This window comes from Cuculus canorus, chromosome 9 (genome assembly GCF_017976375.1).
Source record: "Cuculus canorus isolate bCucCan1 chromosome 9, bCucCan1.pri, whole genome shotgun sequence".
NCBI lineage: Eukaryota > Metazoa > Chordata > Aves > Cuculiformes > Cuculidae > Cuculus > Cuculus canorus.
The window spans coordinates 28,094,072-28,113,944 of record NC_071409.1 but is presented as its reverse complement, the minus strand read 5'-3'; the positions used below and the strand labels follow the sequence as shown (position 1 = coordinate 28,113,944).

Genomic DNA, 19,873 nt, shown 5'->3' with positions numbered 1-19,873 from the left:
TCAAGGTTTTGGTGAGATTGTTCACCCAGAACCTCAGAGAAAGAAATCAAACCCTAAGCTGTCATGGGATGAGAAAGTTCCTGTCCTGGATTAGTGAGTGCTCAGTGGGTAGGAAACGAAGCGGTCAGATTTCACAGCATCACAGAAATCCCACAGGGATTTGCTCCAAGATCTCCACTGTTGAGCAGTGGTAACGGTTCTGCAAAGGAGAGGAGGAAGGGTTGGGTTATGGGCTTGGCTGGCTTTGTCTTCAAAGTGCTGCTAGGACCAGAGAAAACACTGGGCAGCTCCAGAGGGGTCTGGCAATCCAGGGTGGCTGGGCAGCACAGCAGCAAAGGTAGCCTGTGCTAGCAGGGGTAAGATAATACCCTTTAGTCATATTTTATTCCTGCCCTCCTCCCTGCGCTGGGGAAAACTCTCAGTGAGTCAGTGCTGCTTGCAAAATATCCTGCAGTCATTGCTGACGGCTGAGAGCTCGGAGCTGAGAAACGGTCAGGAAGGGAACTAGAAGTGGAGGAAGTTTTGCAAAGAGAACAAAGCAGCCCCATTGTTATGTTGCTGTTGGACTACGTGGCCTGAGTGTGTACAGCTGGGATGTCGTGGTGTGCCTGTCTTGAGGGAAGTTCACGTGCTGCCAACAGTGCAGGGGAAGTTGACCAAAAGAGCTGGAGGTCTGGAAAAGCTGCTCTGCTACGAAGAGTTAGAACAATCAGGATTCAGCTTGGAAAAGCAAGAAAGGAAAGGAGGGTGTTAGGAGAGGTGGAGGGACCATGAATGATGTGCAGAAAATGAAGGCAGAAGGATCAATGTTGGTGCAATCGGATTTGCTGATATGAAGAATGGAGAGGCACGGTTGCCTCTGTATGGTGCACGACTGTGGAATTCACTGCCTTGGGCTGTTTGGGAAATGTGAGTGGTTTCAAGGAGCAATTAAACAAATGTGCAGAGGACAGGCATTAGTATGGCTGATGACACAGCTTTTTGGAAGTTGTGCATTTACTAAAAGTGAAATACATGCACACGTTTGTCCATACATATGTCGTTTCTCTGCATCTGCTGTTGGTCGCTATGAGAAACAAGTAAAGGTTTGACAGACCTTTTCTTTAGCAAGATGAAGACACTGTTGTTAGCAGTTTAGGGTATATCTGCTCTGGGTTGTGAAAATGGGGATTGTCGGCTGTTCTCTGCCAGGGTGGACAGCAGCATCTGGGACGCAAGAGGTGGCAGGACCTTCACGCTCTTCTGTACTCTGATAATTAAGGCCTGTGTAAGTACAGTGAGACACTTGGACAATAAAGGTTAAGTATAAGAGTGCATGGACAAGATGTAATTGCCTGATTGCCTTGAAAGTAGTGCATCACTCCCTTGTTTTCTGCCCAGGACTTGCAGTGTGGGCTTAGACTGCCTGCTAGCCAGCCAGTGCTGCACCCCACAGCCACATCAGGCTTTAGGTTTCAAGAAAGCAGGAACTATTTAAGTATTTTTATAGGTTTCGGGAATTTGTTATTTTCCCCTTTGTTTTTTTAGTACTCACAGCTGACACTTGTGCTTTGTATAGGTGGTAAGTTTCCATCACCTCCAGAAGAGCACGTTTGTATTCACTGCCATGAAACAGAAGCACACACAAGTTACTTCTTTCTAGGTCTGGAAGGGGAGCACCACTTGCATCCTATCCTGCCTTGCCTGGAAGAGCAGCTGCCTTTCAGCTTGGTCCAAAAGGCTCAGTGGCAGAATGCTTGAGAGGGACCTCATGTTAGGACACTACCTGTGCGTATCAAATCAGATCATGTCATAAAAAGTAGTAGTAATAATTAAACTAAATTATTAGTCCTTAATAGAGTTAAAGGAAAATATGAATAGTCAGCATTAGGATGCTGTGATAATTGAGTACTTTATTCTGTTAAGGGCAGCATGTGTCATTTAGCTTATGCGGCATTGTACGCCGAGTTCCTGCAAAAGCAAGTTACTTCTTGAACTGTATAGCACTGTGAAATCTCCCTTTCTGTTGCTGCTGTTTAGTAGAGTGAATCTGTAAAGTCTAAAATGCATTTGTCTATTTTGTGAAGAATATAGATTAAGATGTGTATTATAAAGCAACTTTTCATACAACTGACTTGCTCTGAAAAAGCAGGGAGCACTGCCCCTGTGTTTGAGGAAGAGTGCATGATTCACCACAAATAAGGAGGAAGATACTGCCCTAGGAAAAGTTCACTTTTTCTTTCCTTTCTCCTGTTGGTTGTATTAAGCATCAGCATTAGGATTTTTCCTTTGCTGTGTTATGGGTATATCTGCTGCTCAGAGTCTTTTCCACAGAAAAGGCTGTGGATCTGGTGAGAGCATAGAGCAGGCAATTTATGAACTGGCTCCTGCTCTAGCTGAGGGTAGGTTTCAGACTAAGTAGGAATAAGCCTGTTTTGAGTGGGTGTTTAAGCATTCAAAAGGCTTGTGTCGTGTTAATGTGTTTGCTGCTGGCCTCTCCATGCCTGGGTAACGCCTTTTGTGAGACTGCAGGGCTCATCTGAGGTAGTACTTGCTCACCCCCAGAATCACAGGTTTCCTCTATAATAGTGAGTTTTTTCTTCCTCTTTTTTTTTTTTTTCAGATGTTTCTTGAACTTTTGGGTGCTCCATAAAACTGTTGTGGTTGGGGATGTCCTGCACAAAACCTGGGAAGAAAACCTGCCAATAGCCAACAATGACTTGAGTTGGAGAGCTGCTGCTTTTTCCACAGGTACCGTGTTGGTAGTTCAGTAACTTCTCCATACTGCAGCTTAGCACTGCTTGCTTTCAGCAAGTTACTCAAGGAGGGAGTTGCCCCTAGGGTCTGTCTGGGGTGGGTGGTGCTCTGCTTGTGTTTATGTCCTGAGGAGCACGGGGGCATCTACCGTGGTTTTGGATGCATCCCAGAGCAGCGATGTAGGGCAATGAGCAGCTTGCCTCCTGTCATCTGCGGTCCTGTGTGCTGCTCATGAGGTGTTTATGTGTCAGTATAGGTTTCCTACATCAGCCCCTTGTGCCACCCGGGTTGAGTTGCCCTTCTATTGAATTGCCTCCTTTTATAACATGATGAGAGCTGGAGGTGTCTGCTAATATGAGGTAAGGTGAAAAAGGACAAGGCAGTGCTGTACAACAGGGTCTGGTGTTGCTTTCTCTAGGAATAGCATACCTTGAGTAATATTTATCAAACTGCATTAATGAACCTAAACATGCCTAAAACCCTACTGTCGGCTCCCAGTAGCTGTTTAGCAAGGTTTAGTGTAGGGAGTGCACTCAGCCACTGCAGGCTTCCAGAAGCTTCCTGTAAAGTCACCAAGTATGTCAGTACCAGGTTGCTGAAAATCCCAGTGTTGGTGAACTTGCAGCTTTTATTTCAACAGTTACTTGCCTCATTACGTGCTTCATTAGTGTTCATACCTATAGTAAAGTAGAAGCTCAGTTCTAGAAGTGCTGGTGGTGGGATCTGGGTGTTGGCTGACTGAGATGGGAATTGAAGAAGAGGAAAAAAAAAAAGGAGACTTATCCTGCTGGTGGTATGATTCTGGCCTTGTTAAATGTGTCTGTTAATTGTGCAAGGAAACAGAAGAATGGTTTTAGCGGCAGTGGCCTCAGATCACCGTTATATGGCGTGTGATGGCTAATAGCCAGCTCAAGTGGACTTTGAGATTTTCACACAACCTGACATTTCAAAATTGCCCCTTTCTTCTCCCTGTCCCCTTCCATTGCCCACACTGACATTTATATAAATGCATGCTTGTTTGTGCAGCCCTGACTGAGATGTGTTCCTCTTTCCCAGGACCAGCTGCCTGCCCGGTGTTCAGTGTCCCATTTGGATGCACCATACACTATGGTTCACATCAACGTGTTGAAAAAATCCATGTTTGTTCTTGTGGTGATACTGGTCACCCTCACATTTTGCCTGTGGAGGGAGACAAGAAGAAGCTACTATGTTCCTTTCAAGACTGAGAGTGATGATCTGAAGGTTCATAGGACTGTGGAAAAATGGAACCCACCTAAACCACAGGGTCTTTTCCATGAAGCAGACAGTGAATTGGGTCAGGTACCCAAAACTTGGTTAAGTAACCAGAGCAAACTAAAGGGCAGCACCTCTGGAACAGCTGAACAGTCCAAGAAAGCCCCAGACTCTGTGAAGGTATGGGATGAGGACAGTTCATCCAGACACCTTATACCCAGGCTGCAGAAGGTCAGAAAAAACTACTTGTCCATGAACAAATACAATGTGACTTACAATGGAAAGAGGAATGCTGCTAAACTCAGCCCAGAGAAGCTGCTCTGCCAGCTACGGGACAGGGTGAATGTGACCATGATACAAGGATGGGATGGTCCTTTTGATACCTCTGAATGGCATCAGTACCTACCAGAGAAGAGCCTCAGTGAAACAGTGGGCCGCCTGGGTCGCTGTGCTGTTGTGTCCTCAGCAGGGTCTCTGAAATCATCTCGTTTGGGACAAGAGATAGGTTGGTATCTTTTCTATACACATAGATTTAAATAACATTGGTTTATAACTTTCACTGAATAGAAGTAACCTATTCTGTCATACACTTACCAGTAAGTCACTGCTGTGGTCACAAAGGTGTTTATGTAAGTGGAAATATGGTCCTTAAACTTCATGTAAAGTTAGTGAACACTACAGCCCAGGAGGAGATGGGAGTACTGGTCAGGCAGTACTCCTCTCTGAGTGTACCTGCTGTGCAGTGCCGGGTGCCTTATGATACCCTGGATCACAGTGCTTCTGAGCCCCAGACCTTGGGCACACCAAAACAGGCAAGCCACAAGGAAATGGAAATGTTAGATTGAGCAGAGAGGATGAGATGTATGTGCAGGTAAGTCTATTCCAGCTAGTCCTTTGAGTTTTTGTGGTCCTGTTGGCACCACCAGAGGGTATAACTAATACTGGGTACCAGGGAGAGTTCTTGGTTCCTCAAGTGTTTGTTTCTTGACAGGGCTTGGGGTAGATTGAGTAATGCAAGTGCACTCATTATGCAGTCAGTGATCAGAAACTTCTTTATTCAAAAAGACTTCTTCAGAGAAGTAGAAGAAAACTCTAAAGGGTAACAACCCCAGTGGACACAGCCCTGAGCAATCTGTGATGGCTGACCCAGCATTGAGCAGAGTGACTGGATGCGGTCCATCTTCAGAGGTCCCTTCCAACCTCACAGATGCTTGAATTCTTGCTCATGGCTTTCTGAAAGTGGCACTGCTTCATTCTGAACTGTAAGGCAGTGACTGGTTTTGGCTGAGGAGACCATGGAAAAGCTTCAAAGGGTTTTATTTTATCTCTTCTTTAGACAACATTTGTTAATGCTTTGCAAGCTTTTATTTGAACATATTTATCTGCAGTTAATGCACTGTTTGATAAATGCTGGTCTTGTACAGTGGATTATAAAGTAGCGTATGTTGATACCAAGAACTGCAGGATAAGTTTTAAAGCCTATGGATGTTTTTCTCCAGTGGAAATTTGCAGACTTCAATGTGTTTGTAAGTTACCCGTTGGATCAGGTCTCATTGATGTGCACTAAGCTGGAAGTAGCATTCATCCTCTGAAACAAGTAGAGAGCCCTTTCATATTTTATTCATGAACCACCAGGGCAAGTGTTCAGAATTGTAGGTCCCAGGTGTTTGTGGTAAGGTCAGGGTTTTTTTCTGGTGGTTGCTCAAAACTTTGCCCGCAAACTCATGTGTGTTCCACGGGGCAGGCAGGTGCTAGAATGGGGCTGGACAGTCTGCAGTGTGTTAAAGTGCTATGAAAGATGCGATGTATGAATCAAGATAGCATTGCCTCCTGGGAAAACCTACAGCTGAGAGCTGTTTGCTATAAGTGTTTCTTATTAGGTAGGCATGCTTGAGGCCAGGTGAATCAAAACCTGGGAAGCCAACTCTGACTTTTGGTTTGAGTACCTGTCTTGGCTTGTTGAAGTGTCTCTGGAAGGTCAGTAGCTAAAGGTTTCTGCAGAAGTGACCTTCTGTTGAACACCCTCCCCTGACACAGCTGGCTTGTGGCCAAGGGTATCTTTGTTGAACTCCAGCGCACTGGTAAAACTGCTCGCTGCTCTGTAAGGAGAGCCTCTCAGGAGCTGAGGGTGGTGGTTGCGGTGTGTTGTAAGGCAGTCCATGCAAGCACTGGACTCGGTGTTGGAGCAGCCAAGAAAAGCAGTGGGCTGTGCTATGGATGCAGCATGGCTGAAAGGACATCAGACACAGAAAGCCTTTTCATTGTTTCTATGGCCCATCTCTGGGCCCGTCCTTGAAACTGAGGCACCAGCTTTTCCATATCACAGGGGGTGGATGCTGGAAAGGTCGCTGTGTAATGTGCCCGTGGCGAACACCATTAACCTCTGCTGCTGTCCCTGGCTTGCGTTCCTTGCACCGGGGTCACCAACTTTTAACTTTTCTGCTCGAGCAATCATCTCCGCTAGTGCTCCCAAAGTGTTTTGGGCACTTGTGGCCTTAAACCTGTCAGCCTTAAAATGAAGCATTTGCATAGATGAGTGTGAATTATTACTCCTTAAATGGCCAGGGAGTATTTGTTCTGTGTAATCACATTAAGATATCAAATGAGCAATTAGTCTATGCAAGCGAGGCTGGCAGAGCAGACCAGGGTGAACCTTGTGAAGAGCAGCTCATATCTTACTGGGCTCTAGGTGTTATTGGAGGTTATGAATTGCCAGTGAAAAGTCTGATATGGGAAATACTGAGCGCAGCACAACCGCCTGGAGACAGTTCTGCAGAGATCCAGCTACTCTACCCGTGCAGTAATTAAACACCCTTTTAAAATGCCGATTTAGGGCATAATAATGCTCGGTGTCTGGCTGAAGTTATATGTTGAAATTATCACAGAATCACGGAATCACAGAATCACAAGGTTGGAAAGGACCCATTGGATCATTGAGTCCAACCATTCCTAACACTCCCTAAACCATGTCCCTAAGCACTTCATCCACCCGTTCCTTAAACACCTCCAGGGAAGGCGACTCGACCACCTCCCTGGGCAGCCTGTTCCAGTACCAAATGACTCTTATATATATATTATATATTATATATTATATATCTTATATATTTTATATCTTATATATTTTATATCTTATATATCTTATATCTTATATATCTTATATCTTATATATCTTATATCTTATATATCTTATATCTTATATCTTATATCTATATTATATATCTATATCTTATATATATAATATATATATCTTATATATTATAACCCTGTACTCCATTGATGCAAGGTAGGAAGTGGAGTTAAGGGTCTGTAGGGGGAACTACAGAGCCACTTCTTTGTGTGGACACTTTTTGGTAATGTCCCCTTTTGGGGTCTTGTCTGTTGCTTTGAAAGGGCTCTAAACAAGATCTCCTTCTCTAGAATAATAAAGTAGCTGAGAAACTAGTGTTCGCTGCCAATGATGATTGATCCATCAGTTTTGCTTTTGAGAACACCTCTGTTTTCAAGAAAATAATCTCTAAAAGACCCAGTTCTGGACTGGATGAGCCCTCTTCCTGGCTGGGGACTTGGCAGTTCTCCACGGACCCCAGCTGCAGCAGCTGTGAGCTGTGGTCTTGTGGCCTCGATGTGGAGGCAGGGAAGTTGGTCCTGCCCCTGTAAATCATCACCTTGGATCATGTGAAAGGTTTCCTACTCAAATCTAGACAGTAGGTATAGAGAAGCCAGGGTGACTAGCATCAATAGTGTCTGTGCCACAGCAGCAGCCTGGCTCCATGGCATGAGGGCGGCATGGCTAGCTGTGGCAAGGCAGAGGAGGGTGCTGGAGGAGTGCTGTGGTATCTTAAGAGATGATTCCAGCAGAGGAGAATGCAGGGAATCCCGAGGCATGTAACAAGCCATGCCTGTTAAATGCACAGCAGTGGTTTTATTTCTGTAAAGTGGGAGGTATGCTGGCAGGCTGAAGTCAGCTTCAGTTTCCATTGTGGTTATTATACAATTTTCTCCAGCTGGTCAACTTCCAAGCTACAAGAGAGGACCGTGCCTCGCCAGTAGTTCCTTAATTTGCAGCCAGCCACATGGTAAATTAGTTTTCTCTTGGCCTATCTCCTGGTAAAGTGTTTGGAAGGAAGGAAAGGGGGAAGGGAGGGAGGGAGGGAGGGAGGAAGATGCTGTGTTTCTCCATGCAGAGCAAATGCTAGGGATGTGCTTGCAGCCTTCCTGCAGATTGTAGTTTAGAAACATGATTTTTTAAAAGTATATCGATCGTTAAGTTAGGCTTACAACTTCTTCCACAAAATCTGGCTTCATACTTCTAGTTGTTATGTAGAAAGCTAAAGACTCGCTTGATTGTGTTAGAAGTGCAGGTGAATAATCTGTTATGCGTCTCTATTATCACTCAAGCCCCAGTTGTTAGCTCACAGGTTTTCACTCTGGTTTGCTTTCAGACAGCCATGATGCCATCTTGCGATTCAATGGGGCTCCTGTCAAGGGGTTTCAAGAAGATGTGGGGCAAAAGACAACGATTCGTCTTGTAAATTCCCAGGTAGGTCTGACGAACATGTGCCAAATAAGCCAAGTGTGGCAGAACTGCATCCCTCCCCTGTGCTGCCTGCAGCTGATAAGCAGCCTGAAACAACATCCACGGGGCTTATGGGTTCATCTGCTGCCGGGCAGTCTTTAAAATGCATTTGTGGAGAATAGGACTTTCCATCCAATTTCTCCTGTGCAGCAGAGAGCTATAGGTGAGAACATCGTTCCTTGTAATGAGGAACAGTTGGCAGATCTGAAGTGCCTGCAGTTAAATCAACAATGCTAGCAAACCTACAGCAGCCTCCTTGTGATTTACGGCAAGCACAATGTAATTTGATTTTTGGCTTGGCTTGAGGCATGTTTCCAAGTGCAGTAGGGCCAGCTGCGTGCTTGCTTTGGAAATGGAAGGCAGGAACGGCACCACAGCTCAGCAAACTGAGGTGTGTCAAGAGCTGGGCTGTGCTTGCCCCAGTGATGGGTAGGGAGAATGAGGGAAGTTTACTTGGTTTTTAATATAAGGACAATGTTTCTTTTCTGCCCAGTGATGTTGCAGGCTCTGTAGATAACACACTAACCAGGGTTGTTGAATGGCTGGAAACAGTTGGCAAAGGACCCCCCTGTAAAGTTCTAGCCTGCATGCAGCCAGGAGAAGGTATAGACTCTGGTGGGTGAGTCTGAAGGTCATGGACCTCATTGCACAGCACAGCAGAAGGTACCTTTAACAAAAGGCATCACTTACCCAGTTGAATTCTCCCTGAGTCTTTGAGAGCTCTTTCTGGGTATGAGGCTGTCCCTCTCCTGATTTTCATTGGACTTCAATAGACTTTGAAGCAGATCCTCGGTGGTTATGAGCCATGTCTAGCAATATGTTAGCAGGGTTAGTAAGCCACCCACTCAGGAGTGAGACACACAACAGAGACCATCACTGCTTCAGCCACATCTTGGAGAGTGTTTGCACCTTGCTTCCATGTAACTGTGACACTTCATGTTTGTCCATTTGCAGAGGAGAATTTTTCAGATCTAGATATGCAGAGAGAAGAGGAAGTCACAGTGGCGTGTGCTGTTGAGAGAGTGGATGGGGCCAGTAAATACCGAATAGGCCAGGACTCATTGGATGAACGACCTGGTGCAGCATTGCAGCATAGAGTATGAGCACCTCCTGACCCAGGGGAGGGGGAGGAGGATGTAGGCACATGAAGCATGAGGAGGGTGAATGAGGGAAAGATGGGGAATTGAAGCATGGATTTTGTGCTCCAGAACCAGAAATGCAGTTTCCTTTCCTCACCCCAAAGCTGGGGTTTATGTGCCTGAGTTTTCTCTTCTGCTCATATGCAAGAGGCCTGTGGTTGCTGCCATGGGACAAGGTTTGAAGTTTCTCAAATCAGTAGAGCTCGGCCAATCTCTTCAAAGGCAAGATGTGGAGCTAGCTTTCCCCAGTTCATTTTGCATGTCTTTTCAAGCGTGTTCTTGCTTCTTGTCCAAATGATGTTGCTCACTCTGCTCTTGGGTCTCGCCTTCTCCCATTGCTGCTGTGCTATGTTCTGCTGCTCGTTGCATCTTGATTCCGCTACATTAAACCACCAGTGAGACCTGGATCAGTTTGCCCTTCCTGAACCAATCTGGTTTTAGCAGACATATCTGCCTGCTGACAACCTTCTTCCTCTGCTCTGTTTGACGTCTCTGTTTTCTTATCTTTCCCTTCTGTGTGTATTTTTATGATGTCAGATAGGTGTTACCGCTAAAAAAAGCACTTTCTCTGGAACGTGTGCTCATGGCCAAACTTACTGTGATATGAAGCCATTTACCAGAAAATGTGTGTGACCTGTGTAATACCAGCATTATCTATACACAGAGCAGGGTAACAGTGTGATTGTACAGCTGTAGTAGAGCAGTAGTAACTCTCCATGTGGATGCTCTTATTTTTGACTGTAGCTATAGCCATGTTGTTACAGTGCTTCTGTTCTTCATGAAGATCATCCTGCAGCCATGGGTGACACTTGTCATCTGCCACCACCCCCTCTGAATGGAGACGCCAGCTTAGAAAACTCCAATTACAGGGAGAGCAAAAGTGTTGCAGTTTTTATAGGCCAAATTTGACTCAAAATGCAGCATTGAGCTAGCTGCTGAAAAGGGCAAAAGATGCTCTCTGTGTGAAGGAGTTTCTAAGCTGAGCAGCTCTAATTACAGTCCCTGTTATCATCAGGGATAACGGGTATATGAACCTTGTTTTCTTCTGTGTCTTTTATTTGCGCTTCTGATGTTTCAGTGCCGTTCTAGTTGTGGTGACATCGTTTAACCTTCTTGTTAGTAGGATTGCCTGGCTGCATTTTATTTTCAGCTACTTGTGGGCATCAGACATGGGCTGGACAAGGTGTAGTTTGTTCTGGGTTGGGCTTTTCTTATGTTGTAGGTGGTCACTGAGAGCATGGATGGGATTGTGGCTTGGCTGCTCATATTTTGGTTCTTGCTGTTGATCAGTCCTCAGCCCATTCCCAAAATGAAGGAAATGAATCCAATTTGTCTAAACTAGTCTGTGTGGAGTAGTATCCCTTTGGCACATATGCTCAGGAGCCCTAAGTTGCTTAATAACTATTTTAAGGCATTTTTCTGTAATTTCCTAGCCCATCTCTAGCATGTATATAGAGGTTTTAACAGTAGATTTGGGGTATCTGGAACATCTGTAGGCATAGGGAAAGATTAGTAAACTCATGCTGGCAGGATGGTAGAAATTTGGATCCTCAGATCCTAGGATAGGGTTGTAGGTCCGCAAGCTCAGTAGCTGTGCTAAAGAAAAAAATTCTTTAACATTGCCTTACTTATGAACCAGTGAAAGTCTCAGAAGATCAGTACTGCTTCCTCCAATGGCATATTTTCCTGCAGTCTTATGCAAGGCATTGATTTGCCCTGAGGAAGTGCTCGTATCTTGCAAAAATAAGGGCTGAAGAGTGTGCCGGAGGAGCATCAATGTCATTCTGTACAACACAGCTCCTTTCTGCAGAGCTGACTGAGGATCACAGTACCTTGTTCCTCCCAGCCCCTGTTTACAGTTCTCTTTGGCTGGTTTCTTGCTGTCACGGAGAGCACTCTCTGCTCTGGCTGCATTTGCTGTTGTTGGCACTAATGAATCTGCAGGGACAAAGAGAAAGGAGATGATAGCACGTTGGTGGAATGGAGTTAGATTGTGATGGGAAAAGGGAGTATGTTTAGATTACACGGCATTGACTATGGTACCTGGAGAGAAGGAATTAGTTTTGGAATGGTCAATAAATGTATCAGAGCAGGGGCTCTATTAGCAAGATACTTGCTAAACAGTGGATTGTCTAAAGAACAAGTTAACCAGGAAATCAACAGATCAGTTAATTATTAGGATCAAAAAGCTGTGCAAGACAAATAAGTTATGTAGAAATTTAAATGAATTTAACTACTTGGAAAGAATCGGTCACTATTAAACAGAAGAAATAGGCACTAAAGGTGCGTGGGGAGCCAGATTCCTCCAGAAGATGGGCTGAGGGACCAATAGGTAAGGAGTAGTGCCAAGGGCCAGCTCTGTAGTATGAGGAAGGAAGTAGCAAACACTTTGTGGAGGTGCTTTCCCCCTGCCATTTCACATCTTTTTGCCTTTGTCATAGCTCTCTAGGGGTTTGTGTGCCTCTGCCTACTCATGTGTCTTTGCTTGGCTGACCTTTCCTTGTCTGATGCTCAGTCTCTCTTGAATTCTCCTTTCATGTGTTTCACATCAGCAAGGTCCCTGGAAGATTTCTAGCCTTTAAATAGAAACAATGAAATGAAAATAAAGCGTGGGTGTTCCTTGCCCTGTTCCCATCCCATTACGCTGCTCCATCCCACTCGTACCTGGCAGTTGTACCTGATGCCAGCTGCTGTGCCTGTGCCTTGCCTCTACCTCTGATGTCCATGGACCGGAGGCAGAAGCTCCCAACTGCAGTGTTGCATGCTCCAGCTAACAAGCGGCCTGGATATTTTAGTTACTGTAAGGAAATGAAGTCAGGCAGTACACGTGGTCAAGGCCAAAGCCTCGTTCCGTGTAGTGGAGATGTGAGGAAACCCTTTTTGCTTTTGGAACGATTAGTACCTGGGCTGACCAAGGTGTCTGTGTGCTCTGGTTATGGGGACAGCCAGGAAGCCATTTTGCTGCTGGCGTAGCTGGAATACCCAAAGATCAATTAGCTACTTCTTAATTAGGTCCATGAATGTGGGCACAGAAGATTCCACCGCTGCGTACGTGCAGGACAGTATGAACGATGTCCTTGCACTCGTTGGCAGGAGACTGTGGGACATTTAAGCAAGAAACCATGAGACAGTTAAGCGGGAGGAGAAAACATGGAGCTGAGCTGCATGAGAAGAACTTTTGGGACTTTTGGGTTGCTAGGCAAGAGATACATTTGTAGCAAGTAGAGTTATGCGAATTGCTGTAACTGTGGGACTTTTAGAAGTGGAACATCGCTGGGGTAGCTGGCTCAGGGGGCAGATAAGGGTATATAAAGCTTTGCCTGTGCATAATGTGGGGATTTCATTACCGCACCCGAATGGAGTCTGTGCCTTCAATCGCCACATGTGAAGAAAATCAGGACAAACGGAAGATGATTTGTATGAAGACACTTTTCTTTAGCAGATATTTACAAGCTGTGTCTGTGCAGGTTATGCCTTGGGGTGAGAGGACAGGAGATCAATACCTGTCTCGTTTGATTCTGACTGTTTGATTTTTGCTGCAGACCCAAGTTCCCCTCAGGTGTCATCATGAGTGGTGACAGTTGTGTCCAGACTGTAGAGGACAACCTCTCTACTTAAACTACCTGGTTTTGGCCGTTTGGGAAAGCCGCTAGAGGAACAGCCTCTCTCCACCGGTGCCGTTTCTAGCCAGTGTGCTTTATTGTTGTGGCAATTTCCTTCTCACTGCTGCTTTCATGAGGTTCAGACTTCCTAGACCCTGAGCTCTACTGTCTTGCTCTGGAGAGGCAAGGAGGGCTTGGTGGAAGGGTCAGCTGAAGCGTCATGGTCTCTGGTCTCCTGCACCAGTGGTTGCTGAGCCTTGGCTGCCTGCATTCGTATTGCTCAGGAGAAATCATCCATGTGCATCCATGTTTTCTGGGTTCAAATGAAGGTTCTTCATAAAGACAACAGTGTGTTTGCATTAGGCTCTTCTTGGGCTGTCCTGGCAATTGGTGGCAGCAACTGATGTTCCCACTTGCTTCTGGTCGTCATAGCGATGGTATCCATCACACAGGCTGGGCCACTCTGCAGGTCCTATCCTTATTTTATTATTGAAGATGGATAGGGATAATGTGGTAAAGTATATTGGCAGGTTTTCCTATGCCTCTCCACTAAATAGGACTGGCGTAAGTGTTGGAAGGGCTTCACTAGAGGTACTGTCCTTGCCTGCCTGCAGTGGGGCATGCTCAGTAACCAGCAGTGGGGTGGCTGTGGCTATATTCAGATGTTTTGCTGCTTGGCTGCCTGCTAATTCTGACAGCATCCTGAATATTATTGTATTTCTTGTTATTTAAGCTTGTAACTGTTGAGAAGCAGCAGTTCCTGAGGGAAGCACTATATAACACTGGAATCTTAATTGTCTGGGATCCAGCACCATATCATGCAGAAATTAATGAGGTAAGGCTTGAGGTTTCTATAAATAAAATCAGAATTGTATGCTTTGAAGTGTAACTGTTAACCCACTTCCTCCTAATCTGGGCAATCATGCTTTTTAAGGCCATTCTTATTTACCTCTTCATTATTGTAGATATATCTGTACATACTTATGAGAGTATCCCATGCTTGAGCTTTCCTAGGGGAACACTTGCCTCTTCTGTATTGCCGGGAAGGGCCTTGGGCCAAGTGTAATGGGTTATTACCCATTGTGGATGCCCCATCCCTGGCGGTGTTAAGGACAGATTGGATGGGCCTTGGGCAGCCTGATCTAGTGGGATGTCCCTGCCCATGGCAGGGGGGTTGAAACTAGATGATCTTTAATGTCCCTTCCAACCCAAACTATTCTGTGATTCTATGATTACCTTTGCTTTCCCATGGGCTGATGCTGCAAGGAGGTTGCTATTGGCTGCCCACATCGTCGTCTCATCAGAGGATGATCTCCTCTTTCTGGCAGTTGCTGTAAGATTTGCTAATGGTTGATGCTTGGATATTTCAAGCACCAGTCAGACATAAGATATACTTGATGCATTATGAACAGATTGGGAAACCCTCTGAAGGTCCTGGCAAAGGTCTCTTCTCTGTGTCAACTAGACTTTCACTTGTGGATGTTGTAATCCCTCCAGCATTCACTTTTGAGTACAAAAGGGCATTATTTGATAAGTGATGATCTTTGGAGGCTCAGGGTGAAAGAAGGTAGGAGTGAATAATCCATCCTTTACTTTTATTTTAAGCTCTGTCTGTAACCGAGAGGTCTTTGCATTCCTTTCCCTGGACTGTATTTCCTATTTTCACACTGCTGTTTGTTCTTGTGTCTGGTCTCCCACCTCCAGGAGACATGAGGGTGTATATACAGCATGATTAAGAGTTAGTAGAACCAGGATAGGATATTTTTAGCATAGGAAAAAAGTCCCCAAATGACTTCACAAAAACATAAACGCTTCCTGAGTTTTTACCACTGTAAGGGGAAGTTTTCAAATGCAAATCGTCTCACCCTGGTTTAGGAGGCTGTGCTTGGGGACATTTGTGTGCAGAACAGGATACTTTGCAGTCCTGTGCGGAAAGGGGTCTGGGTCTGTAATGCTTAAGGTGGAGTTCCCAACATCATCTGCTGTTGGGGAGTGCAGTATGAAATTATACAAGATGCTGATCTCATGCAATGGTCCCTCACTGAAATGTGGGGCTTCCCTGCTCTGTTCGCTGAGTCAGGTCACCATGGTGACTCGAGGAGCAGATGGAGGTGGTGGGGGACAAGCTGTGAGTGTGCGTAGATATAGCAGGGCCTTTGCCCCCTAGCAGCAGCAGCTTCACTTGTCCTTGTTTCCTGCTGGTTATGGGAAAGAGTGTGCTAGCAATAAAAAGTCTGACCTCTTGTTTCTGTTTTCCAGTGGTACAGAAAACCAGACTACAACTTCTTTGAAAGCTATAAATTGTATCGGAGTACACATCCAGAGCAGCCCTTCTACATCCTGAATCCAAAAATGCAGTGGCAACTCTGGGATATTCTGCAGGAGAATTCCCTAGAGCACATTCAGCCTAATCCACCATCGTCAGGAATGCTTGGTAAGATAATTACCCCAAAAATTCTCATTTGGGTTGCAGGAACTATCCAGATGCCTTTTTTCCAAGACAACTACAGATTTATGGTACTTATCAGTGTTGCTTTTACCGTGTTTGCCTTGTGCCAGTGGTTAAGCTCAGTTGTGTTAAAGTAAGCGATTTGCAACACCGGTCTGGAACAGCAGTTACTAGCATGGCCTGATTCCACATGGAAACAGGAGAAAGTATTGCAACTTTGAGATGATCTCTAGGATTTCTTACTTCTGGCACCAGAGCCATTCCCACGGGGTGTGAGAGGAAGGATACGGCTCCTGCAGGCTCTGATCTTGTCAGGCACATAAATCTGGTTACTGCAGAAAATCCTAAGTGTTTGCCTATTTTAAATATACGTATTTGTAGATTTTTAAAATTTTATATACTAATATGGAAATATAGATATATGGTAAGACCACATACAGCCAAAGATGAGGGGGATTTGAGGGTCGTCGGGGTGAATAGTTGTCCTGAAAAGTTCAATAAAGTTCCTCCTTATGCTTAAAGTTCCTTCAGCGTGCTGACTAACAAGATATCAGCGTCCTAAATCCAGCTTCTTGGCAAAGAGGCTCATTTTACATTGTGCTGTTGCAAAGCTTTTACCCTTATTGAACAGCAGAGCTCATGGTCAGCTGAATAAAAAGGAGTGAACTTATCAGAAACTTCGCATATATTTGAAGTTGCAGCATGGATGTATGGTTTGGTTTGCCACATGGGTGTCCAACTGCTGTGCTTCAGGCCCTCCTCTGTTCCCATCGCTGCTGGGGCACTGGCACCCTTCTAACTCTATGTAAACAGAGTTTTACTTTATGTTTGCCAGTCCAGCATCTAGTTTTCTTCCACAACCTCACTCTTGCCCCAGCACTGTTACATCATTGCTGGGATATGTGCAGAACGACTGTGTAACAGCATCATCCATTGCTTCAGCAGCAAAACTGTTGTTGACTGGATTGGCGGCTTCAAGGCAGGCACCAGGCCACAGCAGGAAGCACATTCTTTGTGGCCTCACTTTTGTCCAGGTTACCTGCGTTGTAACATAAGTCACTGTGCCAGGCTTGGGGGCACACACGAGTTCCAGTTTGCAGCTCTGGGTTTACTGGAAGGCCTAACTGTGAATTTGAAATTCCAAATTGTCACTTAAAAATGTGGCCCAGAGCGCATTTAAAATGCACCTTAGTTAAACAAATGCTTTCACAGCTTTTTTTAATGTCTTGTAACTGTGTTCCTCTGCATGGTCCCTGATGTCTCAGGTACTGTGTGAATATTCTGTTATAGTATACATCTGTTTCCCTGGTATATTCATAGAATTATAGAATCACAAGGTTGGAAGGGACCCACTGGGTCATCGAGTCCAACCATTGTATATTCTCACTATCGCTTGCACTCGTAAGAAAAATAGCCCATAACTATGGCTTACTTCTGATCTGACCAGGAAGCTGACAGGTCTGTGCCCGGTGCTGTCACAAACACCCTCAAGTGGTTCATGGGCCTGTCAAGAGACAGAGGAGGGCAGACGTGCTGTACTGTAGGGAGCTGAGGGAGCCTGCAGAGCAGAGCCTGCTCTGTCTCAGCCAGCTTGCAGCATGGCAGCTTTCATAGCCTCTGCATTCACTAGAGGCAGGCATGCAAAGGTAAAGGTCTTATCACTGCTTACCCAAGCAGGTTTGAGATGGACTGCTTGGATCAGCTAATTGCAGTGCACGGTTGGCAGATGCTCAAGTTTCCATGAAGGTCATGGACAATGGTAGTGCTCTTAAAACTTGGACTTCTGTCATGGTTGTCACTGTGAACTATCTGCTGTAATCAAGGCAGTCCAAGCTTTGCAAGAGAGGGCTTCAGAAAACAGCCCCATCTGGCCAGACTTGCTTTTTCCCCCCATCTCTGAATGTTTTGAAAGGAAGCACTTCCCCTTGGAGCTGGATGCTCCTTCCTAACTGCCTGTCTCGCTGGAATGTTTAACTGCTTCTCTGGTTTGATATGGATGTCTGCTTCTTTTCCCTCCCCAGGCATCGTGATCATGATGACGCTCTGTGATGAAGTGCACGTGTATGAGTTTCTCCCTTCCAAGCGACAGACAGATGTTTGCCATTATTACCAGAAGTTTCACGATCGTGCCTGTACCATGGGAGCTTACCACCCTCTCCTGTTTGAGAAGAACTTGGTGAAGCATATAAACCAGGGCACAGATGAGGACATCTATACTCATGGGAAAGTTACTTTGCCCGGCTTCCAGAACGTGCGTTGCTAGGAGATAGTTTTTAGTGTGTTTAGGAATTTTTCTTGACTGTCAAAGCACTTTTTAAATCAGGGTTGTCGGATTTGTTAGGTCTAAGCACTGGTGTGCACTTTGATAGCTCTTCCATGATGCAATACTTGCTCTTAGGATCTCATTGCTTAACTTCTCCCAGCTGTAAGGTGCTGTTAATACACTGCAGCATGTCCATGCCGTATCTTCATGAGCCACTGCAATAAATTCCCTCCTGCTGAAGCCAGGCTCATGCAGCAGGTGGATACCGAAGATGGTGTGTGAGAGATGCAGGAGATACTTTCTAAGCAGAGATTGCACAAGTCAGGCTCAGATGCTGAATATAGTTTGGTTTGCTTCAAAGGGGTGTTGACAGCTGAGAAACAAGAAAAATATAAACCTTGTACCCATAGTCCTAGGAGCTCTTAGGAGCAGGGATGATTTATGGAAACACTGTCAAAGCTTTTTTTATGATTGTTTGTCATAAGCTAAACTCTTCGTCCAAAATATATGATTTTATAAACAGTTTTTAAAATAACCATGACAACTTCCTTTTGAATTGTAAGATGTCTGAAACCACTCAGGTGGTGGTTTTGGCAGGGGAAGAGGGTGGCAGTTCACAAGGCGATGATTCTTGCAGGACCTTTCAAACTTTATGCTTTTCTTTTAATTGCCTAGAATAAATTATAGTGAACACTTGCTTCTCCAGTACAGTGCTGTGCTTGATAGAGAAGAAAACTTATTTCGAAAACATTTTGGGGATGCTCGAAGGCACAAATGGGAGAACTCGCTGAAGTGGGTACCTTTTTCCAGCTCCCTAATGGTCTACCTTGGCAAGTACTTGCCAATTTTGCAAATTACTTGCCGTCTCATCTCTGTTAACAGAAATGCCACATAGCCCCTGGCCAGAAGAGTTCCAGGTTTCTGCAACCTAGCCAAGCCAAGGTGCTTTCGGGGAGCAAATGCTTTACCTCCATGCTTCATAAATGGTAGGGGGGGAGAGCATGTTCTTCTTGTGCTGAAACACAGGCATAATTGAGGAGGGCACCATTTCACTGCTCGAGGGGATGCTCCTGTGACAGCATGGTAGAAGTTGTAGCTCTGCTGTCTCAGTGCTTCACTGCAAAAACCTTCAGTCTCTTCTTACACACTGGTGTTTCATGGTGTCTGTAAAGAAAACTTTTTCTTCTCCTGTTTTGAATAAAGCCTGTGAAATCACTTGCCTATTCTTGCTTTGGTGAAAACCAGTGTACCTGCCATTGCTCTGTGACTGTGGGAACTTGTACCCGCACAGGCAGAGCTGGGAGGGAGCTGCTTACCTGCATGTATGAGTCAGCCCACGGCTCTGCCCCATCTTGGTGAGGGTTCTCCAGCTCTGAGGGTGACTTTCTGCATGCCCATCTGTTGGGATGGGTTGGATCTGTCAGTGTTTACAAAAATGTTTGTCGTGTCAGATGTATATGTAAAACAACGTAAGTCTTTGCGCTGCTGCTCAGAAGCACTAAGACAAGAATGCAATGAAACCCATAAGCAATTGTGTCTTCTTGAGTGTTCATGTTTTGTCTTCTTAGTATGTGTTTGGTTTGATTTGAATAGCCTCTGCCTTTCCCCTAAGCTGTCTCACTTGTGATTTCTCACAATCTGATCTCTCCCCACCCCTCTGCCAGGGGGACTGAACCAGCCCCCCTCCTTGGCTGCGTCTGTGAAATGGATGGATGGATGGTACCTTGCTGCAGGGGAGCAAGCACAGCCTCTGCTGCACACCTGGTGTCCCCCAAGTCATCTTCTGCTCCGCAGTATTCCTGTAAGAAGACAAATGTTGAACAGGCTCCCCGGGATACTAGAGAGCCCTCAGTTACTTAGTGGCAATAGTGTTAT

At 45.4% G+C, this 19,873-nt stretch overlaps 1 protein-coding gene across 6 annotated transcripts in view; it reads left to right on the top strand.

Moving 5' to 3' along the window:
- ST6GAL1 (ST6 beta-galactoside alpha-2,6-sialyltransferase 1) overlaps positions 1-19,507 on the top strand; it is a 39,438-nt gene extending 19,931 nt beyond the window's left edge. For 5 of the 6 annotated variants that reach the window (XM_054074091.1, XM_054074089.1, XM_054074087.1 and 2 more), the window contains 6 exons: positions 2,603-2,730; positions 3,793-4,474; positions 8,412-8,509; positions 14,020-14,121; positions 15,546-15,720; positions 17,757-19,507. In XM_054074091.1, coding sequence (XP_053930066.1) covers positions 3,844-4,474; positions 8,412-8,509; positions 14,020-14,121; positions 15,546-15,720; positions 17,757-17,998 — 1,248 coding nt within the window. In that variant the 5' untranslated portion in view covers positions 2,603-2,730; positions 3,793-3,843 and the 3' untranslated portion in view covers positions 17,999-19,507. Of the gene's footprint in view, positions 1-1,642; positions 1,768-2,602; positions 2,731-3,792; positions 4,475-8,411; positions 8,510-14,019; positions 14,122-15,545; positions 15,721-17,756 lie in introns of those variants that run through there. The other variant, XM_054074090.1, reaches the window with a different exon arrangement.
- The last annotated feature ends 366 nt before the right edge of the window (positions 19,508-19,873 follow it).